This window comes from Odocoileus virginianus, chromosome 7 (genome assembly GCF_023699985.2).
Source record: "Odocoileus virginianus isolate 20LAN1187 ecotype Illinois chromosome 7, Ovbor_1.2, whole genome shotgun sequence".
In the NCBI taxonomy this organism is placed as follows: domain Eukaryota; kingdom Metazoa; phylum Chordata; class Mammalia; order Artiodactyla; family Cervidae; genus Odocoileus; species Odocoileus virginianus.
Genome location: NC_069680.1, coordinates 7,347,728 through 7,371,218, shown reverse-complemented (window position 1 = coordinate 7,371,218; position 23,491 = coordinate 7,347,728). Strand labels below are relative to the sequence as shown.

The 23,491-nt window shown below is 47.5% G+C and overlaps 1 protein-coding gene and 1 non-coding gene across 4 annotated transcripts in view; one reads left to right on the top strand and one right to left on the bottom strand.

Moving 5' to 3' along the window:
- Nucleotides 1-23,491, top strand: part of SH3PXD2A (SH3 and PX domains 2A) — a 247,748-nt gene that overhangs the window by 87,534 nt on the left and 136,723 nt on the right. For all 3 annotated transcript variants that reach the window (XM_070470106.1, XM_070470104.1, XM_070470105.1), the window contains exon 3: nucleotides 9,618-9,693. In XM_070470106.1, coding sequence (XP_070326207.1) covers nucleotides 9,618-9,693 — 76 coding nt within the window. The remainder of the gene's footprint in view (nucleotides 1-9,617; nucleotides 9,694-23,491) is intronic.
- TRNAE-UUC (transfer RNA glutamic acid (anticodon UUC)) lies at nucleotides 11,566-11,637 on the bottom strand. Its single transcript has one exon. It is a non-coding gene; the product is annotated as a tRNA-Glu (tRNA).

Sequence of the window (23,491 nt, the reverse complement as noted above, 5' to 3'; positions counted from 1 at the left end):
TTATTAATAGCATTCCTTGTCGCTCTCAGTAGCTTCGAATCTCGGATGATAAGTTATTTGATCGCCAGCTGACAGATGAAGAGACCAGTGTAATGTGGGGGACCTGGATAGACTTTGTAGCTGACGTTCCCTAATGCGAAGCAGAGTTGTGGTTGGGGTCAAGATAGAGGACTTTCTGGCCCCCACAGTCATCTCAGCCTTTCCTTTGTCTTCTTGTTTGCATTTTTTTCCAACAAGAAATCTTCAGTCATCATTAGCTTTGTTCCCCTGAATGTAAAAATGTCTTTTTTCCTATGGTTGCTTTTAAGATTTTTCTTAAAATTACTCATTTTTGAGTAACCTGCTTATGATCTGCCTTGGTATAGTTTTCTTTATGTTTCTTAACTTCGCAGTTGAACTGCGTGGGAAGGGGTCTATGAGTTCAAAGAAGAAAGGAAATTTTAAAAAAATTTGAACATTGAACATAGTGAAAACACAGCATATGAAAATTTGTGGGCCACAGCTAAAGTACTATTTAGAGAGAAAACTATCATCATGACATGTCTGAATTTTAAAAGAAAGTTTAAAATCAATAATCTAAATTTTCACTTTAAGAAAAAAACCCTAAACCTAAATTAAGTAGAAGAAAAGACATTATGAGAACAAAACAATAAAAGGCAGAAAATAGTAAAGAAAACTAACAGAACCCAAGTCAGCTCTTTGAAAAGATTAATAAAATTGATAAACTCCTACTAAGAACAACCAAAGAGAGAAAAGACACATTACCCATATCAGAAGACAGAGAAGGTGTTACTTCAGGTAAAATAATAATAAAGGAGTGTTAGTAACAGTTTTTTGTCATTAAATTCAATAAGACAACATAGACAAATTCTTTGGAAAACTCAACTTTTTCAAAGCTGACTCAACAAGGAAAAGAAAAGTGTTAAGTGCCTTTATACCTGTTAAAGAAATTGAATTCATTATCAAATACTTTCCTGCAAGGAAAGCTCCAAATCCACATAGTTTCACTGATGAACTCTATCCAGCATTCAAGGGTGAAATAATACCATTCTTACACTCAGGAAGACGGAATAGTTTCTAACTCACTGTATAAAGTGAGCATAATCTTAATATCAAAACCTGATGAGAGCATTATAAGAAAGGAAAATATCAGAATACCGTGAATGTGGATGCAAATTTTTTCTTGAAAATATTTACAAATCAAGTCCAGCAGGATAATATACCATAAGGATATTATACCATACATACCAAAGGATAATATACCATAACCAAGTAGAATTTATCTCAAAAATGCAACTTGGTTCAACATTTCAAAATCTATCAGTATATTTCACTATATTGGCAGGATATAGGAGAAAAAAATGCATCAATCAATTCAGTAAAGACATTTGACAAAATTCAGCACTCATTTATAATAATGATTTTTTAAAAAAAACACCTCAGTAAACTAGAAATCAAAGAAAGCTTTCTTATTCTGAGCATCTACAAAGAACCTGCTAGTTCATCATACTTCATGGTGAAAGACTTGAGTATTTTCCTCTTAAGATTGGAATAAGGCAGGACTTCTCTAATGGTCCAGCTGTTAAGACTCCATGCTTCAGAGGGAGGTGGGAGGGGGGACCGGGATGGGGAATACATGTAAATCCATGGTTAATTCATTTCAATGTATGACAAAAACTACTGCAATGATGTAAAGTAATTAGCCTCCAACTAATAAAAATAAATGGAAAAAAAAAAGAAAGTGTATAAAACACCAAAATTAACTATGATTGTGTCTATAAGAAAATATACAAAAATAAACTTTAAATAAAATGAGAAATATGAGCTAAAAAAAAAAGACTCCATGCTTCCACTGCAGGGGGTGCACAGCTTCGATCCTGGTCAGGGAACTAAGATCCAGCATTCCACTCCATATGGCACCTCCCAAAAAAGATTGGAATAAGGCAAGAATGTTCTCTTTTACTTCTTTTATTCAGCATGGTCCTGGACATTGTAGCCAGTGAAATAAGAAAAGACTTACATGTTGGAAATAGAAAGATGTATAATGGTCTTTTTTTTTTTTTTCCTGACATGACTGTCTATGTAGAAAATGCTAAGAAATCTGCAAAAGACAAAAATACCTATTAGAATTAATAAATTATTTTAACAAAGTCGCAGGATACATGTTCAATATGCAAAAGCCAATTGTGTATCTGTATACTACTAACAGAAAACAATTAGAAAATGAAAAATTCAAACACTGTTAATAGCAGTTTCAAAACAAATAAAACTTATTACATCGAGAGAATGACAAGACAGGCTACATACTGGGAGTAAATATTTGCAAAGACATATCAGATAGATGACTCTTATCCAAAATATATAAAGACCTCTTAAAACTTAACAATAAGAAAATGAGCAGCCTGACTAATAAGCAAAGATCTTAACAGACACCTCACCAAAAATATGTAGATGGCAGATAAGCATATGAAGCAGTGCTCAACATTGTATGTCATTAGGAAATTGCAAATTAAAACTATAAAATTCCATGACACACCTATATCAGAATAGTGAGAATCCAAGGCACTGGCAATACCAAATGTTGGTATTTGGTATGATGTGGAGCAACAGGACCTCGCATTCATTCCTGGTCAGAATGCAAAATGGTCCAGCCACTTTGGAAGATAGTTTTTTACAAAACTAAACGTACTCTTACCATGCAGTTCATCTGTGCTCCTCCAAATGAGTTCAAAACTATGTCCACACAAAAACCTGCACGTGATGTTTACAGCAGTATTATTAATAATGCTTAAACTTAAGCAAACTTAGATTGCCAAAACTTAGACACAACCAAGATGTCCTTCAGTAGGTGAACAGATAAATAATCTGTAGTACATCCACATGATGGAATCTTATTATTCAGTGTTAAAAAAAAACGAACTATCAAGCCATGAGAAGACATGGAGGAAACTTAAATGCATATTGTACATTTTAAAAATTAAAGAATTTATTTTGAAAAGACTACATACTGTATGATTCTAACTCTATGATCTTGTAGTAAAGGCAAAACTATGGAGATAGTAAATTCCAGTGGTTGCTGGAATTAGTGGAAAAGGGATGAGTTGGTGGAGCTCAGAGGTTTTTTAGGACTGTGAAACTACTCTACATGATATTGTCATGGTGGACACACATGATACATTTGTCCAAACCTATCAAATGTACAATATCAAAATCAAACCATAATGTAAACCATGGACTTTGGGTGATAGTTCTTTGTCACTGTAGGTTCATCGATTGCAATTAATATGCTGCTCTGGTCTGGGATTTTGATGGGGGAGACTGGGAATGTACTCAGTGAGGAAGTCCATGAGAATTCTCTGTACTTTCTGCTTCATTTTGCTTTGAACCTAAAACTTCTCTTTAGAAGTCTATTACAAAAGAAAACTTATATAAAGCTACAGTAATCAAGATGGAGTGGCACAGACATAGGCTAGATATATAGATCAAAGCGATAGAATTGAGAGTCCCGGAATAAACCCATACATCTATCTTGAACTGGTTTTCTGCAAAGGCACCAAGACTATTCAAGAGGAAGGGTCCCTCCTCTTGAGGGCAATGAGATGAACTTGTACCAAAAAGTCTCAAAAAACTATATGAAGTCCTGGAGTAGGGACTGATGGAATTCACAGAGTCCTGTTGTGACCAGGGTGCTGTTGGAATTCAGAGAGGAGAGGTGACCTTAGGCTGGATGGTCAGAGGCTTCCCAGTGTAGATATTCCCTGGTACTTTCATCAAAGAAGGAAGGGGATGGGGACGTAGATTTCAGACAACGAAGGATGAGAACTTTAAGAAAAGTCACACAATGCATCACTATCATCCCTGTCTGTTTCTGTGATTCTTCCTGTGGTCCCGCGTCGAACTCAGGGCCTGGTGAACCTGTAGAACAGACAAGCGATGATCTCTGAATCCCCAGGGAGATGAGGTGACTTTACCTCTTTGTAAGGGGGATCTCTAGATCAGGGAACCCACCAGCCTCTTATAGTAACGAACATTCCCTTTGTTCCTGAGCTGGAAATGGTCATAAGCATTGGGGCCTCAGAGCTGGAGTTGCTGGGAACTCCACCCACTCGGAAGGGCGATGAGCCGAATGGGGTTACAGATGTGCCCCAGCTGGGTCTGGGGCCCACCCTTCTCCCTCCCCAGTGTTTATTGCTGTTCAGCCCTGCCCATGGAGAGCTGCCGAATCAGCTTTCTCTGGCCGGGGCTGGCTCTTGAAGCCGAGCTGTCCTGTATCTCTCGCACTATCCACCCCTTAGATAAACAGCCTGGCGTCCTCCACACGCTGCAGAGCTCTGATGTGGTTGCTCAGGGCTTCCTCAGCCAAACGCCTCTTGCTCTGAGAGGGACCCTGGCAACGGGCCCTGCTTTTCCTCCAGCCCAAGTCAGGCCCTTGCTGGAGTGACAGGAGAATCCACTTCCTGCCCAAAAAGGTGGCCGCAGCAGAATTCTCTGCGGGGCAGAGCTTCCTTCCTCACAGCCCACACACCCAGGCTTCCTCCCCAGGGAAGATCTGGGCAGCTTCTTCATCAGATAGCCCCCCCCTCAGCCTTCCTTTCATGTGACTTTTCTCTATCAGACCCCCATCCTGCAAATTAGACACCCAGCAGGTTGTATAACTCCACTTCCCCGGTAGCTCAGCAGTGAAGAATCCTCCTGCAATGCAGATGTGGGTTCGATCTCTCGGTTGGGAAGATCCCCTGGAGAAGGAAATGGCAACCCTCTCCAGCACTCTTGCCTGGGAGATCCCACGGGCCGAGGAGCCTGGAGGGCTACAGTCCAGGGGTCGCAAAAGAGTCAGACACGACTTAGCGACTAAACAACAACGGGTTATCGGACCCACTTTGCAGCCCACCTGGCCCCAGGTAGGGGGACATTCACCTTGTGTGTTACACGTGACGGCAGATGTTTATCCCCAGCCCTGACGTGCTGTGCACGGGCCACGCCCCTGACCGGTCAGGTCTTGTGAGCCCCCCACGCTGAGTAAACTCAGCTGGCCGCCTGTATTTGGTTTACTCTGGAGTCTGAGCAGGGGGATTTGCTTTCTTTGAAAGGTGACCTGTAGGCAGAGAAAATGTCACCAACACCTGGTTAGCAGTGCGTCGCCTTCCTGTGGCCAGTAAGCCCTGGGGAAGACCAGGAGAACAGATACCGAGGCTGGGCAGTGGTGTGGGGTCAGATGACAGGTGTGGAGTCAGATGACAGGTGTAGCTGGCATCCGCACCTGAGGGCTCGGGGTAGAGGGCGGCAGGTCAGCTGGGTGCTTTCAGCTCTGGGGAGGGCCCACTGACCCAGTACTTTCATTACATGGGCTTGTCTTGGCCTCAGAGGGGCCCAGATTAAGACGGAGGTGGGGCAAGAGGAAAAGCTGTAGCGGGAGGAGGTAGGAGAGAGGCCGGCTGCCTAGCATCCTCAAGAGGCTTTCCGAGGGAAAACTCAAATCTGCGGGGCTGTCAGATGACCCCTGCCTTCCAGGAGGCACGTGAACCTGGGGGGGAGAGGTCACGCTGCTCTTGGCAAGGAAGGCACAGGGAATGTGACCATCGCTCTGCCTAGACAGAGCTGGCCTCACCTCCTACAGGAAGTCTTCCCTGACCTCTCCCTTCAGGTCCCACAGGATGCTGTTCATATATCCTCACTATTCCCCGTCACTCCAGAACTTGCTTGTCTGTCTCTAGCACCAGGACAAAGCTTCACAGACCTCTGGGCAGAGCCCAGGAAACTGCATTTTTAATAGACGCCTCCCTTCACCAGGGCATCGGTTTTGGGCAGACTTTAAGCTATGCTTTGAGAACCGTCTTGCTCTAGAGCAGCCTGTCCATAGTATATAATGTAATATAAATATAATATCCAAATATCATATCAACCATATATAGAATTTAAATTCTTCTAGTAGCTATGTAAAAGCATAAAACAGGTGAAATTATTTTAAGAGTATTTTTACTTAAACTTTCATATCCAGAATATTATCATTTCAACATAAAATCAGTACAAACATTGTTAATGAGATATTTCACTTTTTTTTTTTTGTTTTGTACAAAGTCTTTGAAACCTGGTACATATTTTATACTTACAGGGCATCTCAATTTGGATGGGCCATATTTCAACAGCCACATGTGGGTGGTAACTGCAACATGAGACAGCTCTAGAGCTTTGTTGCTGAATGTGACCATGGACCAGCAGTTTTGGCATCCTGAACTTGGTAGAAATGGAGGATCTCGGGCCCCTGCCTGGACCCACTGAATCAGCACCTGCTTTTTAACATGTTGGCAGAGGTGCTTTGTATGTGTGTTGAAGGCAGTGAAGCCCTGCTCTAGATCCAGATCATGAGCTCCTTGGTGTAAAGAGTGTGATGTAATTCATTTCTAGAACCTCACAGAGGGCTGGCATCTAGAAGGCACACGGCAAATGTATTGAGAGGAAAGGAAGGACCGCGTGAATCTTCCCCTGCCCACTTCTCTTGGCACCACCTTCCCTATGCATTGTTGGTGAGAATCTCAGAATCCTAGGTCTGAAAAAGAATTTAGCAGTGAACAAATGTAGACCAGAGCAGATAAGCAACTTAAAGTTTCTGTAGCCTGACTCCTGCGAGCCCCAAAGAGACAGGGCAATTTGGGCAAATCTCTTGGCTTGCCAGGCACAGCACGCCTCCCTCTTGCAGGAGAAAAGTGATCTGATGAGGGCAAATTAGTCTATACCAGGCACTGAGCTGGGCCTGCCTTTGTCCCCATCCTCTATGTGCTGTTTCTCAGAAATCCTATGAAGCTGCTGCTCAGAGGCCCCAGGCCTGACCTATAGCACATTAGTTATATCCATCTATTTATCCTCAGTCTTCTTCCAGAAGAGATTTAAGGCACCTATAGATTTGCATAGATTTCAATGAGATGAAACAAAGGATAGAAAAAGTATTAAAGTGTACATAGGTACATGGAAAGGTGTTCACTCTGGTGTTATGTGTAAGTTGTGAATATCCAACAGTAGTTTTTTGATCACTCAGTCACATCCGACTCTTTGCGACCCCATGGACTACAGCACGCCAGGCTTCCCTATCATTCACTATCTCCTGAAATTTGTTCAAGTTCATGTCCACTGAGTCAGTGATGCTATCTAACCATCTCATCCAACAGTAGAGTGTAGGTAAATCAACCATAGCCCATTCAAACTTTGAAATTCAGTGTCACAATTAAGAATGCTAGTATGGAAATAATCACTGACATGAGACAATGCCATTGCATAGTGTAATGCATTGATGAGCTTATTTTATCTACATGCACATATGGAAAGGATATATATCCCAAATATTAATGTTGCTTTTTCAGGGGGAAGGATAGTAAGTGACTCTTGCTCTCTTTTTTATCTAGTGCTTCTGTTAGTTCAGTTCCATTCAGTCTGTCAGTCATGTCTAACTCTTTGTGACCCCATGGACTGCAGCATGCCAGGCTTCCTGTCCATCACCAACTCCTGGAGCTTGCTCAAACTCATGTCCATTGAGTTAGTGATGCCATCCAACCATCTCATCGTCTGTCATCCCCTTCTCCTCCTGCCTTCAATCTTTCCCAGCATCAGGGTCTTTTCCAATGAGTCAGTCCAATTACTGCTTCTGTAATTTCTAGTTTTTCCCCCTCAATGAATATGAATTACTTGTGTAATACAGAAAAAAAAATTACAAAATAGAATATGGCTGAGGGAATGGGGAGAGAAAAAAAAATAAGAGTTCTACCCCATGTAGAATTTATTTGAAAATCTATTAATATAAAAAATCCTAAGTACAAGTTTATAGTGTTATGGTCCATTGTCTGTATTTGCACGTAGCAGGCAATTATTAAATGTTAGAGAGGTGGACTTACAACATTGGGGTTTGAAAACCCATGAGCCAGCTTTTATTAAATTTTAGTCTGTGTTCAGGGAAGTGAAAGTTAATAAGGGTGCAGTAGTTGTGTTGTTTTGAATGGAATCCAACCATGACCCACCCTTCACGTGTGGGCTCTAAATAGCCTGTGTATGTTGGATTATGGCTGTGCAAGAGAGGATCCTAAACTCATGTGTTAGAACTGGGCAGGCAGGTGGGTAGATGGGAATATGCACACACGGGCATGTGTGCACACACTTACATGCATGCACACATACCACGCACATGTCGAATCTGGCATAGGACCACACTTCACCACCTCCAAGGCAGCAGTTTGGTCCAAGTTGACTCCTAAGTGACCTCCTGTTTCCCCAGTGTGGCCCCTTCCCTTGCCTGTAGCTCCAGCCATCCTCTGCATGCTCCGCCTCTGCCTGGATCCCATTACCTGTACCTCCAGCCCTGCGCACTCCTCTCCAGCCTCCACTCCACTGGCTCCTCCCTGCCTGGACCATTCTCCCCCTCCCCTGTGGCTCGCTTCTTCACCTCCATCAGGTCTCTGCCAAATTGCCATCTGATTTGTGAGGCTTCCCTCATGCTATATAAAATCACTGCTTCTTCCTGTTCTGCCCCACCACCTTATCCTACTTCATTTTTCTTTATAGCACATATCCCCACAACATAGCACATATTTGGTTACTGTGTGTTCTCACCAACCAGAATATAAACTCCCTGAGGGCAGGAACTTTGTCTCTTTTCTTTACTGCTGATTTTCTAAGTGCCCAGTGTTCTAAGAAGACGCTCAGTAAATATTAATTAATATCAGAAAGAAGGGATGAACTTTCAGTCATCATGTGAGTGATCTTCCTCATTTTACTGATGAGGCAAAAGTTTGCAGCCTGGCCCAGGGTCACACAGCTGGGGTAGTGGGTTGGGTCTGACTCTCCACTCCGCCCCACCTCCTGCCCTCCCTCGCCTTCGAAGGGAGGCTAACCACACACACACACGCACACACACATAGAGGGGCTGTGGCTTCGTCCATCCCGTCTCCTGTGTGTTTTTCCAGTTTATACAGAATTTCAGCCCAGAATAGCGGAAGAAAAAACAGCTGTTCTTCCAGAACCCTGGAAGCTCTTCCAATGGGTCTGTCCCTGGAAAAACAGCAGCGACCTCAGGGTGGGAAGGTAGGAGACAGAGGAGGGGGCAAGGGGCTAGACTTGGTTTTGCAATTAAAATAACATCTGGGTCTGTTTCTGCAGAGCGGTTCTGGAAGGTGGGTGGTCTGTCTGATGTATCAGGTGGGGCCTTCCGCATCCTGGCCCGGGTTGTGGGGGGGGCGGGGGGGGATGGGGTTGGATGACGTATGACTAAAGAACTTACCCAGCATATGACATATGAAAAAAACTGGGTCCAGAGAAGCCTCTAGAAACCTCACCTGCAGCCTGGCCTGAAATCTTGCTGGCCCCTACCCCAGTCTCGCTCAGGGGCATCTCTGGACACCTCCCCTTGCACCCTCAGGCCTCCTTGAGATGGTTCAGACACCCCCTTTGATGCACGAAGAGCTCTGCCTGCGCTCACTCATGCCCCATGTGGTTTGTTAATCGTCTGTGAAATGAGGGATTTGAGGCATCACTCATCCGTGTGAGGGCGGTGGGGCCCGGGAGCAGTGAAACGGAGTTGGGAAAGCGGAGTAGTTCCAGTCTTCTGAATCCTGTCCCTCTGTCTGGCTTCTCAGATGCAGCTTTTGGATAAGTTTCCCATCGAAGGTGGCCAGAAGGACCCCAAGCAAAGAATCATCCCCTTCCTCCCAGGTAAGCTTGAGATGGTCCCTGCTGATGGGATGGGGGTACCCTGGAGCAGGGCATTCCCTCGGCCAAGAGAAGGTTGGCAACTCCACCAGAATTCTGGCCGGAGTGGGCCTAGCAACCTGCATGTTAACAACCCCCAGGGGATCAGAAGTCTCTGATTTTGAAGGCCATTGTCTTCAAGGGGGCCCGTCCTACCTCTGCTGGCCCTGGACTGTGTAACCTATGAGGAGTTTCTCAGCTCTGGGATTTCGGTTTCCTTTTTATAAAAAGCATAGAGAGCTCCAGTTCTCCCATGAAAGGATGAAAAACTGCAGACTGAACTCTCCACTGGCTCCCATTGTAATCACAGATAACCTTAAATTGAGCACACTTTGCCGCCCACCCTGCTCAAGTCTTCCTGGCACAGTTACCCAGTGAGGCCCTGCCAGCTTACATAACTCAGCCTGTGAGCTGACAGAGGATTTGAACCCAGATCTGTCTGGACAAAAGGCTATTAACCATCACACCATTTTGGAGCATGTTCAAGGCAATTGATTATGTTGTGTAATCGAGAGGGACTCTCCTGGGGTGTGTCATAACCTGCTATTACTGTGATGTCTTCAATTGGTATAGGAATATATAGCTTACAAAGTGCTTTTAAATATGTGATCATATACAAATCTCCAAACTGAGGCATGCATTATAATTTCTGCTTGAGAGATGAAGATGCTGGGGTTCAGAGATGTTAAGTAACTGACGATAAAAGTGGCAGAGCTGAGGTGTGAATTTGGTCTCCTGCCCCAAACTGGGCTCTTTGCCCTAAACTGTGTGGGTGGTACCGCCTTCAGGCTCTCCAATGCCCTGTCTTTCCCCAGGCTGGTGGGCTGGGCTGGTTCCTGGGGAGCTGCCCTCCACTGGTCTTTACCCTCCATGCCCTCCCTGGGCCAGCCTCCAGGATGACAGGGATCAGTGGGGCCATTGCAAGGAGCAGATCTGCGTCTCATTAATCCCTGGCACGTGGCCTGCCCGTGGTTAGTACCTGCTTGTTGACTTGAAAACCTACTGAGGGGCAGCTCCCCCAGAGAGTGGTTCTTCTCTAAGAAATGTACCTCCATCCTCAAAATCCATGAAAGACAAGAGCAGGTATTGCTGCCTGCCCTCCCTGTCTAATAGTAAAGCTGTAGCGAATTGATTTAGCTTCAAAAAAAGAACCTCTAAATCCTACAGAACAGACAAGGTGAGAACAAGTCAGTGAGGATGTTGGGAATCTCAGCCCTGGGCCCCTTCCATGGAGGCAGAAGACTGCCTCCATTCGCCAGCCCAGGAGTTAATGTGGGGGACTTTTGCACCCTGCCTGGCTTTCCACTGAGCCTCGAGGGAATTGGAACATCCAACACCCAGGTCTGTAGTGACCTTAGATGTTGCTCCAGTACAGTCAGATTCTCCCCTCCGCCCACCAAGGACCTGGGAGCCCAGCTAGGATGCTGTGGACACAAGTGTCCAAGAGCCTAGGAAGCCAGTGCCAGGCCGTGTTGCTGAGTGGACCCGGCTTCGGGGTATGAAGGCTGCCTGTTTATCAAGAAGAACCAGTTTCTCCCCCACTTGTGGCCAGCGACCCAGGGAGAAAGCGCTTCACTGTTATTTACTCGCTGGGTGTTTATGAGGGGCTCAGCCTGAGCGGGGCCCAGGAATAAGTGCCCAGGGCCAGGCACTGGGGTGGCTGGGTGAATCCAGGGAGATCTGGATTTGTTTCCTTCATCTAAAGGAACCCTCAAGCTAAGAGAGAGGGAAGGTCTACTCCTTAATCATAGACTCACTTAAGGTAGGATGTGACCCTTCCTATCCCTGTGAAATTCCTTTTTTTTTGGCCATGCCACTCAGCTTGCGGGATCTTAGTTCCCTGACCAGGGATCAAACCCAGGCCCTGGCAGTGAAAGTGCCAAGTCCTAACCACTGGACTGCCAGGGAATTCCCTGAAATTCCAATTTTGATGGAGAAGGAGCTCATTGTGAGCCCAAGGCATCAAAAGCCTCCTGCTGCAGTACAGAGACCTCTCTGAACTTCAGGTTCCTCTTCTAGGATTGGGGTGAAGAGTAAAAGAATTCATGTGAAATACTTTGCACAGTGCCTGTCCCATAGTAAGTGCTCAATAAATGGCAACTGTTAATTTAAAGGCTGCCCCTCCCTCCTACCCCCACCCCCACCCAGAACATCCAACTCCTAGGAGAAGGCACTGAACTCGGCCAGCCCCCAAGAGAGGATATTGTGCATCGTGTGTGTTATTGTCTAGAGGAATGAGACTGACTGGCCCCTCATGCCTACCCCATCCCTCCATCCTGAAGGAAGTTTCCTTTTCTTGTGCGTTTCTGCATTTCTCCCCTTCCTTCAGCAGAGCTCTCTCTCCAGATCTTCCCTTTTGCTCACTTGCTCTCCAGAACTTCAGAATGGACATTGTTGGTCATTTGGAATCCCACCCTCAGATCCCCAGGCCCTGTGACTGGCTTTTCCCTCACTCACTAGGAGCTACCTTAACCCTCTCAGGCTTTTCTCAGCTCTTAGCTTAAAGAGGAAGGAGAAAGATTGAGGGGAAAAAAAAAAAACCAACAGAAGCAGAACCAAGCAAGTAAGGGTTGGAGTGGGTCTAGGGGTTCCCAAGCCACCCCACAACCCTGAATCAAAGGGGCTCCCCTAGGAAATGAGGGTTTCAGAGAAGGGCAGTGATGAATGTTGCCTGCCTTCGTTCAGGTTCTGGAAAGCAGAGCCTGAGACGAGAGTTCTTAGGCAAGATGACTTCAGAGGACTGCTCTCAGGTAAACATCCCGGTCAGTGAGGGGAGCAGCCCCGGAAAGAGGAAGACTCTGGGCTGAGGTACGGGGTCAGCTAAGTCTGGCCTCAGCCTGAACCCGTGAGGAGCTCTGGAGGGTGGACGGCACCACAGAGTTGTCCCATCTTAGGGGACAATGTTTATACTCCCCATAGTAGTATATCAGTCACTGTGATCATGAGCTGCCCCCTCTCCCAGCAGTGTGAAATGTGGACAGGTGCTCTTGAGGGCTGAGGGCGTATCCCTACAGAAGGGGAGCTGTGAGCCCTTAGTAGCCAGCACCCACAGAGCGCAGGGTGGGAGCATCAGCTGGTAAGGGGCCCCAGAAAGGATGCCTACAGGTAGACTGTATTACCTGACACCAGCTGGAGACTCTGTTCCCACCTCCCTGCCTCTGGAGAGGGCATCTGCAGTCACCTGCTGATTCCCCAGGGCTGAGCCCTGGCGGCGGTGACTCAGCAGAACCTCGGTGCTCAAAGACGCTGAGGTAATCCAGCAGCCGGTGCTCCGGCAGGCAGCCTGGGAGGGCAGCAGCCAGGTTCAGGAACAGCTCCGCCAGCACTTTTCCTTGCCTGGAATTTCAGAGCAAGGGGAATCCAAGGGCAGGAAGCAGGGCGCCCCTGTGGTCTCCAGAGGCACCTTGATTTTAGCTTTAGAGGTGACTGGGACGTGATGTGCATCTTTGCTGCCCAGGCAGGGGTTTTGGGGGTGTCTTTGGAGCATTAGGCCAGTTGCTGTGCTCTGGCTACAGGCTCCTGTCCGGAGGCTCATAGACCTTTGGTGGTTTAGTAACTAAGTTGTGTCCAACTCTTGTGACCCCATGGATCATAGCCTGCCAGGCTTCTCTGTCCATGGGATTCTCCAGGCAAGAATACTGGAGTGGGTTGCCATGCCCTCCTCCAGGGGATCTTTCCGACGCAGGGATTGAACCCACATCTCTTACGTCTCCTGCTTTGGCAGGCAGGTTCTTTACCACTAGCACCACCTGGGAAGCCCTATAAAACTCCTAGGCACTCTATATTCCTCCCCTCCAATTCCACAACCAAACTACAGGATAGGTGGCATTAGTCCCAATTTAAGGTCACTTCACTTTCCGTTATCACATAGCCACTGAGCTGTGTACTCACTGCCCAGCTTCCCCAGTAGTAATATCTTATGTAACAACAGTACATTATCAAACCCAGGAAATTGATGACTCAGTTATCTACAATTACAGACTCCAGAAATTGACTTTTAGTATAATGAGGTAGAGAGGGCTAGTAAGCAAGCATGCCAGCTGATCCTTAGGAAGGAGACGGTGGTTTGACAATCATCCCTGAGAAGTTCCAGTCCCAATCCTGACCTATTGGCATTTTCACCTCTAACAGAAAAGTAGGAGTGAATCTTGTTTTATCTTAAGGCTTATTCCTAAAAACTTCTGTGTAAATTTTTCTCTTTGGGACAAATCATATCATCTTTTAGGTATCCTAAATGCTATTTTTGTAAAAAAGACACATAATAAACCCTTTTGCAAAGTAGAGTGTACTTTTTATTAAAGTAATTCTTTCTTGGTTTATGTATATTTTTATAACTTGGGACTTCTTCTGAGTTTGCTGGAAGCAGGAAACAGACTGAGTTTCAGGAAACAGACCTGAAACTCAAAGATTGGTCAACAGTGTTGACCTCAGTATGAGCAGCACTAGTCCACCAGATTTGAGATTTTAGAGTAAGATCTGGGATTTTACCATATTTTCAAGCCAATTACATTAGCTTACCCCAGACTCCTGGATGCCAGCAGAAAACACGAGACTCCTGGGTCAGAGACAAAAGACTTCATGATGGCCTTGCAAGCGGCATGAGCATCAGCACATTGGCATCAGCTCCCATTGCCTCCAAGTCCCATAAGGGCATGGCCCCATGGGCCCAGAACAATGCCTGCACGCACAGTGCATTACATTATAGGAGAGGAACCAGATCATAAGGAGCCCACATCTTTTATAATGGGCAGTAAGCAAACCTACTCCTTTGGCTCTGGAGAGAGACTGTCCCAATCTCCCAAGGCTCTATGCAAACCTGCTGATTGCTCCAGAGCAAGACACTGCCTCTGTCTTTTAAAACTGTTTGCTCTACAAGCACCTTTGAAAAGATAATCTAGAACAAAAGGTGGTCAGTGCTTTGTTGACAAGTCACAGAAATGCAAGAGAACCAAAGAGAATTGTCTCACAAGTGCATCTCTGAGGTCTTCCGCTTTGGGGAGGGGTGGACAGAAGTGAAGTTCCTTAGGACACTGGGCCACGCATGGTGGGGTCAGCAGCCTCTCAGGGCAGCCTACTGTTTACATGGAACTCTCTGCCTTGTTTTAAAAGACTATTGTGGAAAATCCATCTCCTGTTGCCCATTCTGGGATTGGAATAGATTTCCTGTATATCTCGAGTTTGCCAGCCCAAGGAGGCTCCTGGGGAGGAAATGATCATTACAGAGTGAAATAGAATGTGTAGCTACTGATGTAAAAAGCAAACCACTCTGACCAGGGACCAAGGGGCTTCAGAAGCCAGGCAGCAGAGCAGAAAGAGGTCAACTCGCTTGGCAAAGGCTGTGCGAGGTCTCCTCCCACTTGCAAGCCATCTGTGTCTCTGTATGGCTGGTGCTGGCCTCTGAACTTCCAGAAAGCCCCTTCACCCTCATATCAGAGTCAGTCCCACCCACCAGCATACATACTCCTGGGTTGGCGAGGCGTGGAGAAGCTAAATAGCTTAGGAAGAAAAGTGAGCCTATCACCTTAATCAGAGAGGTGCTGCCAGGCTGCCGGCAATCTCATGACCTCACGAGCTTAGAGGGGTGTATTTTTAGAAAGCAAGCATGCTTCGTCCTTCAGTGCCCGCTCCCCAGTTTACATGTTGGCCCCTTAGTGAAGGGGCGGTCTGGGGCCCCATTGCAGGGTAGGTGCTGGGTGAATTGCAATCACGGGCTCCGAGTCCTTCCTCTCCCTGCCCCCTGAGAGCCCTGGGCAGGAGATCCGGTGTTTGTTCCAGCTCAGAAGGAAGCAAGGGGGAGGGATGTGTTTAGCTAGAGCTGGTCCATGGCGTGGGGAAGAGTCAGCTCTCTCCCTGGGCTGTCGGTGGTTCTGCTGGTCCCCAACAGGCCTGAGAAAACCCTCCCCAAAGGGCCTGGAGGGCTGCAAGGGAATCAGCGGCTCAGAGATGCTGGCAGGTGCTGCAGCCCCCAGGGGAGATGGCCTGAGAGGTTTCTGAGCCCCACGAATGACCTGGGATGGCAGGGAAAGGCAAACGTTCTATGTGATGCAGAAGGAAAAATAGGGTCTGCTGGTAATGCCAGGGTTTCCAAAAGATCAACAAGATTATAGGCCTGAGCAGCACCGTGTGCTGTTTTAAAAGCAACCTTCTTCTACTTCCTCTGGAAGTGCTGAGTCTTCTCTTGCTGTAATTACTGCCCCCACCCCTCAAAATCATCCTGTCACTCTGTAATCTGGGGCGGGTGGTTCCCGGGCCTGTTCTTGGCATCTGGTTCTGAACACTACGTGGAAGAGTGTTCCGTGTTTGTTTCTGCCACAGGTATTAGTTGAGCACCTACTACGTGCCAGGCCCAGCTGTAGGCACTGGTGATGTAGCCAAGAGCAAGGTAGACTGGGCCACTGTCCTCAGGAAGTTCACCTTCCAGAGGGGGAGTCTGGAAGCAAACCAGTGAGCAGTTTCCAATAGGGATAAGAGCCAGAAAGAAGAGCAGCCAGGTCATGCTACTGGGGCTCCGTGTGTGTGTGCATGCTCGGTCGCTTCAGTCACATCCTACTCTTTGTGACTCTATAAACTCCGGGCTCCTCTGACAATGAGATTCTCCAGGCAAGAATACTGAAGTGGGTTTCCATGCTCTCCTCCAGGGGATCTTCCCGACCCAGGGATCAAACCCTTGCCTCCTGTGTCTCCTGCATTGCAGGGATTCTCTACCACTGAGCCACAGGGGACACCCCGCACCCGAGCTTACGTGATCCAAAAAGGCCGCTTTACAGAGGTGACACCTGAACTGAGCCAGACGTGGGCAGATCAGGGCCCGGGGTGCCAGGCTGAGGGGCCAGCAGGCTGAGTGTGACTGAGTGTGGATGTTTAAGAACAGCAGGAAGTGTGTAAAGCAGGTGGAGAGTGTGGGGGTGGAGTGGCCACAGTGAACCAGACAGACAGGAGCTGTGGAACCAAGGATTCCACAGCGTGTCTGCTGCGGCAGAGCTGCCCGGAAGCACACGCGTGTGTGAGCACGTGAGGTCTGCCGCTGTGGCCCAGTCACAGGCCTCCCAGATCGGTTTCCTCATCTGTCAAATGGGTTAATCACGGTTTGGGACGGTGGTGCAAGCATACAGGGCCTAGAACTCACGGTGTGAACTGCCGAGGGAGAAGCTCCAGGGCTCCCAGCCTGCCTCTCCTTCGGGCAGCTCGGCTGCAGGACACGTGGGTTTCCCGCGCCACCTCTCTGTGCTGAGTCAGTGCCACAGAGCAGTCCTAGCTGCGCTTCCTGCTGCTCCCACCTTCCCTGCAGTCACTTGCGAAGCTGCAGAGAGCTCCTTTCTGAAGAGCTGAAGATCCAGATGGTTGATCTGGGCAGAAAGGTGGGGGGAGACTGAGCATCTCTGGACCTGACACCATGATAACAGAGCAGGGTCACGAGCTTCGTGGCAGCCAGGTCTCCCTGGAGGTAATGAGCTTTGGGTAAGGCAGTCACTCAAGGGCCCCTTTTACTTTTAAATGTCAGCGTGGATCAGGCCCCCTAGTCCTTCTCCAATGTCATTCCCTCATTTCCAGACCAAGGCAAGAGTCAGGTCACTTTGTTACCGTGTGCCATGTATCTTCTTGTCCAGAGATAATTCTAGAAGAGAATCAGGCTCTTGAACGTCCACCCCAAACCCTCAGCCCCCAGTGGAGTGTGTCCTAGGGTATCTTCCACAAGAAGCCTCTGATCTAAGCAGAAATGCGTTCTTTGCATGGTCTCAGTCAGCTTGCCTACTATAATGTGCAGGAAAATGTGCGCTGGGCAGGGAGCCAGAGTCCTGGATTCTAGTGTAACTCTTGCTCATCACTGTGGCACATTGCACACAGAAAACTAGAAGTTTGGTAGAGCAACCAGGGTCATCTTGCATCTTGCATGTTGGCAAAGGCACCAGAGGCCAGTGACTTCCAGTCTCTGTGACATTCCTGATCTCGCCACCTCTTCCTCTCTAGAAATAAATGGTTTGCTTACCCCATGCCCAAACATTCTTTTTCGAGGGTCACATCCTTTCACTCCTGCTTAGAGGGCACTCAGGTGTGCCCTGGGAGTGGCACTATCAGTAAATGCCGGGTCAGTTACCTGAGCTCAGGTGTGATACAGGTGAGACAGCAAGAGGGCAGCTGAGGCTGGAGATGAAGGCAGGTGCTGGGCTCCTGGGTGGGTGGGTAGGTGGGGCACCTTGAGAAGCCTGGTTAGTGAGCTTTCAGTGTGGCTGCCACACCCAGCCAGGTTGTGCCATGGTCCTGGGCCAGACCGAGGGGTGAGAATTTGTCCTCAGTGTGGTGAGAGGTCTCTGAAGTTTTTAGGCTGAGGACCCATGATCTGATTTCTGTTTTGAAAGGATTCTCAGCTGAGCATCTGGGATAGACTAGAAGGGAAAGGGAGCGTTGGGTGGAGAGACCCATGGAGGCTGGATGGGGCCAGCAAGAGAGGAAGCTGGGTTCGCCTGGGCTGGGCAGTGATGTGGAGGGAAGTAGGCCTGAGATGTATTTCGAGGAATAGCCAGGAGGCCTCGCTGATGGACTGGAGCTGAGGGTGAGGGAGGAATTGAGAACGACTGACAACGTGCAGGTTCTGTTGGGGGCAGCGCCACCCGAGATGCAGACCCAGTTTTCCCAGGACCTTTCCCCCAGCGCGGGCCTTGGACTTCACCCTGGGGTGAAAGGAAACTTCCCCCACTCTCTGAGCTAGCTGAAGCCTCTGGCACATATGAAAGATGCTTTGTGGTGGGGAGTCCCACCACCAGCCTCCCTCCCCAGGAGCCTCTGGGCACTAGGCGCTCTGGCTTCAAGGTCCAGGGGTTAGGAGGGGTGGCAGGGGTAGTGGTAGTGCAGGAAGAACACTGAGGTCCATTGAGAGGGAGCTCAGGGCCCCCCTTCTTAGGAGGTGAGGGGTGCTGGTGGCAGATCTCCATGGTGTCCCTGGCCTGACCCCTCCACTGCTTGCTCAAGGTCACCCTGACTGGACCCAGCCCAAGGCCAGAGCCCTGAGCCAGAGCTCTTCCCTGGCGAGAACTGAGCTAGCTCTTAGAGACGCCCCAGGCCCATAGGAACTGATGCCCCATTCATCCAGGGGCCGCCTGGCTCCGAGCTGTGGGCCCTGAGAGCACCCCTCCCCGTTCACCTCCACGGCTGCAAGGACTGGTGTCCACTGCGGAGGCCCCAGGATGCCAGGCAGCCCGGCCTCCAGACCACAGTGGGCCTGAGGGGCTGGCATGGCCTGAAGGTGAAGTCTGTTCACTTGAATGCACCTTCAGAAAGCTGAGGAGGAGGCGAGGGCACTGCAAGGGGTGGGCATGGGGCTGGCAGCACTAGCCTCTCCCTACCCTTTAGGGGAAGGGAGGGAGAGAGAAGGGCCATGCTTCTATTTCTCCCCAGGCTGGAGCCCAGGGGCTGGATTTCCACTTAATGAGGACAAACGGGGCAGATATCAGGGAGGATTTCCAAAGCTGCGTTGCTGAAGGATATACCGTGTGACTCCTCAGCTCTGCCAGCCCCAGAGCGTGGTGGTTCCAAACATCAGCTTTGGGCTCAAACACCTCTGTGTTCACACCTGGGTGCTTGTTGTCCAAAACTGTGCTTTTCCCATGACGGAGACTGGTATGTGTTGCATGTCAGCACTGGAGGCCTCACTTCAGCCTCTCCACAGCCTAGCCTGTGACCCAGAGCTAGCCTGACTCTGCATCCCTGCACCCGCCCTGGTGACCTTCATCTGTTAAATTCCCCTAGGGCTGTTGAGAGGATCGGATGAAGTGTTATCCATGAAGCATACAGCCAGCACTCAATACTTGATGGTGACTTGGTGAGTCCTAGTTCAGGGCTCGACACAAAAGGCTGAGTTGTCCCTCTCTGCTCCTTTCCAAGAGTGAGGTCTTGCAGGCGGTCTTGTACATTTCAAGGTTTGCTGTTCAAAATATAGCTGACAGATCAGCAGCGAAGCTTCATCGGAGAGCTCGTTAGATATGCAGAGTCTTGGCCCCATGCCAGACCCACTAAGTTACAGTCTGCATTCTAATGAGATGCACAGGGTATTTGTATGTGTAGGAAAGCTGGAGAAGCACTGTTTTAAGGTCCAGTGGAGCCCTTGGTAGACTGGCTGATTGTCTTCAGCACTTCCTGGGTGTTTGGTTACATTCAGGCCATTCACGTAATATAAACCACTGGCCCTGTGTTGGTAAACCAATGTCTGACCTAAAGTAGAGGTGCATGGGAGACAAGGCATCACACCTGTGAGGGCTGGTTCGTCGATCTCACATCCCTGCACATACCTGAATTGCCTGCCTGTTTCTGGGTCCCTGTGGAATGGGGGTGTATGTCGCGGCACAGCCCTCTTCCCCCCCATCACCAGCCTAACCAGAAGAGTGCTCAAGCCCCAGCCACACTTCATCAGTAAGTCAGAACATTTTCCCCTCCCTTCCAAGAGGGGGTGAAGTTTGGGGCCAAGGTGATTGCTAAGGTTTTTGTTTCAAAAGTCTCTCTGGAGATGGGAGGTGGGAGAGACTAGCCTAGGAACCGTTCACTGGTGGTTTTGATGATAGCATGGTATCTAAAGTCTACAAGTACAGTCGTGTTGTACTGTTAGGAGGGGGAAAGGCTTGGGTCTCTTTTAAGGCGTCTCCAGCAAAAAGGTAAAGACAAAAAATAAATAAATAAAATACAATAAACTGAGATTCTAAAGGAGTATCTTTTGCTCTTCTTTATAAAACAGTTATTGCAGACCTAAATTTCAAAACAAGCGAGAAGAGGAGAGTTGAGACAAGGAGTGACTGGTAATTTGGTGTCTTCTCTGATTGGCAAGTTTTTTACTCTCAGCTTCTTGTTTCTTATCTGAAAGATGAATTTACAACTTCAGGCTTAAGTAAGATCTCTGTAGTTGGCAGAGCTCTTCTCTTTAAATAGTAAGGCTTGTTGCAGAAGGAGTTCACACATAAGCCCGGTAGCCCAGGGGTACTTTTTTGCTGAATTGGCTACAGGAGAAAAGTTGCAAAGAGCTTTCTGAGGAACTATGCGTAGGCTTAGAACTTTTAACAAAATTAACAGTTGTAACTGAGAGATTTATATTTAAGGATTATAGCTACTCTTTATTAAGTACATATTTTTGTCAAACTTTGTGCAAAGGGTTTCATGTGCTTATATTCATCTCTTTCAATGACAGCAACCACATTTTGCAGATGAAGACTCACTGGCTAGAAAGGGTTTGCCACCCACACCAGAGTGTTTGCATTTCTTTAGATTTTGCATCAAGTTTCACATTATGTGTTTTTAAAATTATATCAGTTAGAGGTTGGTCAGTGTTGTCCTTTTGATAAAGTGTTCCGACAGTTAAGGTCTTCTCTAGATAACACTTTCTCCCTTTTCACTTAACCGACCCAATTTCAACAAGCCACCTAGTGTTAGATGCTGGAATTGCATGCATAGTACCCAGAAGGAATGACTTCTGCCAGCTGGCTTTGTGAACAAAAATTTATAAAGTAACCATGTAGTGACAATTGTCACAGATAACTGTTTTCTAAACCATGGTTCACCAGGGGACTAAAAATAAGAAAGAAATCCCACTTTACCTTTATTTTTCTATGTAACCCTGAAACCGGGAAGTTTTCATTTGGAGCACCAAATAGAACCTTAGGAAATGTCACTTGGTTGTACTTGTTCATTCATAAAACTGGGTAAGAGAGAAATTCTGAGCCTGTTTTGCTGGCCACAGTTTCTTTTTCTGTGCCTGACAGCTCTTCCAACGTTGAGATGGTTTCCTGTGTATGGTAATGGAAGTCCATTTATTCAGAAAGGAATCAGACCTGGCTTTAGTCCCAGCAGTGTGTGACTTAGGGCAAGTCAGAAAATACCTCTGGACTTCAGTTCCTTCTTCCTTGATCATGGGGTATTTTGAAAACTGAGGTTTTTGAAGAGCAGGAACCACATCTTATTCATTCAGATCCCCCCATGAGGATAGCTCATAGCACCTCTCTGAGCCTGAGTTTCTCCACCTGTGAAATTACTGGACTTGATACTGTCTAGGTTTTCTCACACACAGTCTCAACATTTTGCCACCTAATAGCCATTAGGACCAAAAGAACAAGTGCCTAGTGGTGAAATATGCAAAGGGAAAACATTTTGGAGGAACAGAGGTCTTCTAGGCCCACCTCAAATCCTACTGTGTCGGCCGAATGCGTCTGTCTCTGTATAAGGCGAGCTTTGTGTCCCCCACCACCACCCCAACCCCCATTTCCTCTGGAAAGCGTAGAAAGCCCCCTTGTCTTGAATACTTCCCCATGAAGGGCTCCTGCTGAAAGGCTGCACACACAGCCAAGGCCTTGACCTTCACCTTTGCCCTGACACAACTGGTAAAAGAGTTCTTATCCTCTCCATTCTGGGGGTGGGGGAGTGGAATCTAGCTAGGGTGAGCAGAAATTCAGTGAAACTATAAATAGAAACATGGCCTATAAATAACACTGCCCCCAAATATCTGGAGGCACGAACACTGCCCAGCAGTAGACAGTCACAAATCACGATGGCCTGGGCAGTGAGCAAGCCCTGTTGGTCTGCTCGATGTTTCTTGGGATACTTCAGACTTGTTGCTGGGACCTCGTTTCTCTTTCCGGGCTCTAGAAATGCCCTTGTTGTTTGCTGCCCTGGCACCCATCTTCTGCTAAATCTTTTTTGTAACCAGGCGCATTCAATGAAGCAAGGTATCAGTGCCTGGAGTCAGACCTGGCTTTGGCTCCAGGACTTTGTGACTTGGGGAAAGTCAGAAGATACCTCTGAGCTTCAGTTTCTTCAGATCTTCCCTGGGTTGGGAATATCCCCTGGAGAAGGGAATGGATGCCCACTCCAGTATTCTGGCCTGGAGAATTCCATGGACTGTATAGAATTCTGTATAGAATGTCTGTAGAATGTATAGAGCTGTATAGAATTGTCGCAAAGAATCAGACTCCACTGAGGGACTTTCACTTTTTCTTTGTGAGTGTTTTTAACATAAATAAAAGAAAAAGAAAACAAAGCCCACACTTCTCAAAAAAGCAAAATGGAATGGACAAAGGAGGAAATAAGTAGAAAGAACACCAAACCAGAAATCCAGTGTTAATTCTTGACCCAAGCCTGCCTCAACTTACATATGTGATAAGGATCAGACCACCAGCTCTCTGAACCTCTTTAGATCTGTAAAGTAAGTTAGCTTAGCTCAGTGCTTCTAAGTCTAAAAGTTACATGAGATTCACTTGTGTGTGTGTGTGTGTGTGGGGGGGGGGGGGTGTTTATTTAAAATGCAGACTTTTACCCTTCTCTCTAATTCAGAGGATCTGGGTAAGCCCCAGGAATCTGCATTTATATTCAATACCCTAAATATCTCTGATTCAGGTAACCCAGGGACTCTCATTCTCTCTGTATAAGAGAGGCCCTGTATCAGTGACCTACTGCTGCCTAACAAATTGTCCCTCCCCCAAATTTAGCAGCATAAAACAGTAAACATTTATTATCTCACACAGTTTCTAAGGCCAGGAATTCAGGAATGACTTAGGCGCATGGTTTTGACCTGGGCTCTCTCATGACGTTTTTAGTCAAGATGTCATCTGAAGGCTTGAGTGGGGCCGGAGGATGCACTGGCGAGGTGGCTGACTCCTGTGGCTTGCAGACTGGTGCTGGCTGCTGTCAGGAGGCCTCAGTTCCTTCCTAAGTGGGCCTCTGCTTGAGTGTCCTTACGACTCAACAGCTGTCTTTTCACAGTGTGAGTGACCCCAGAGCAAGATCAAGA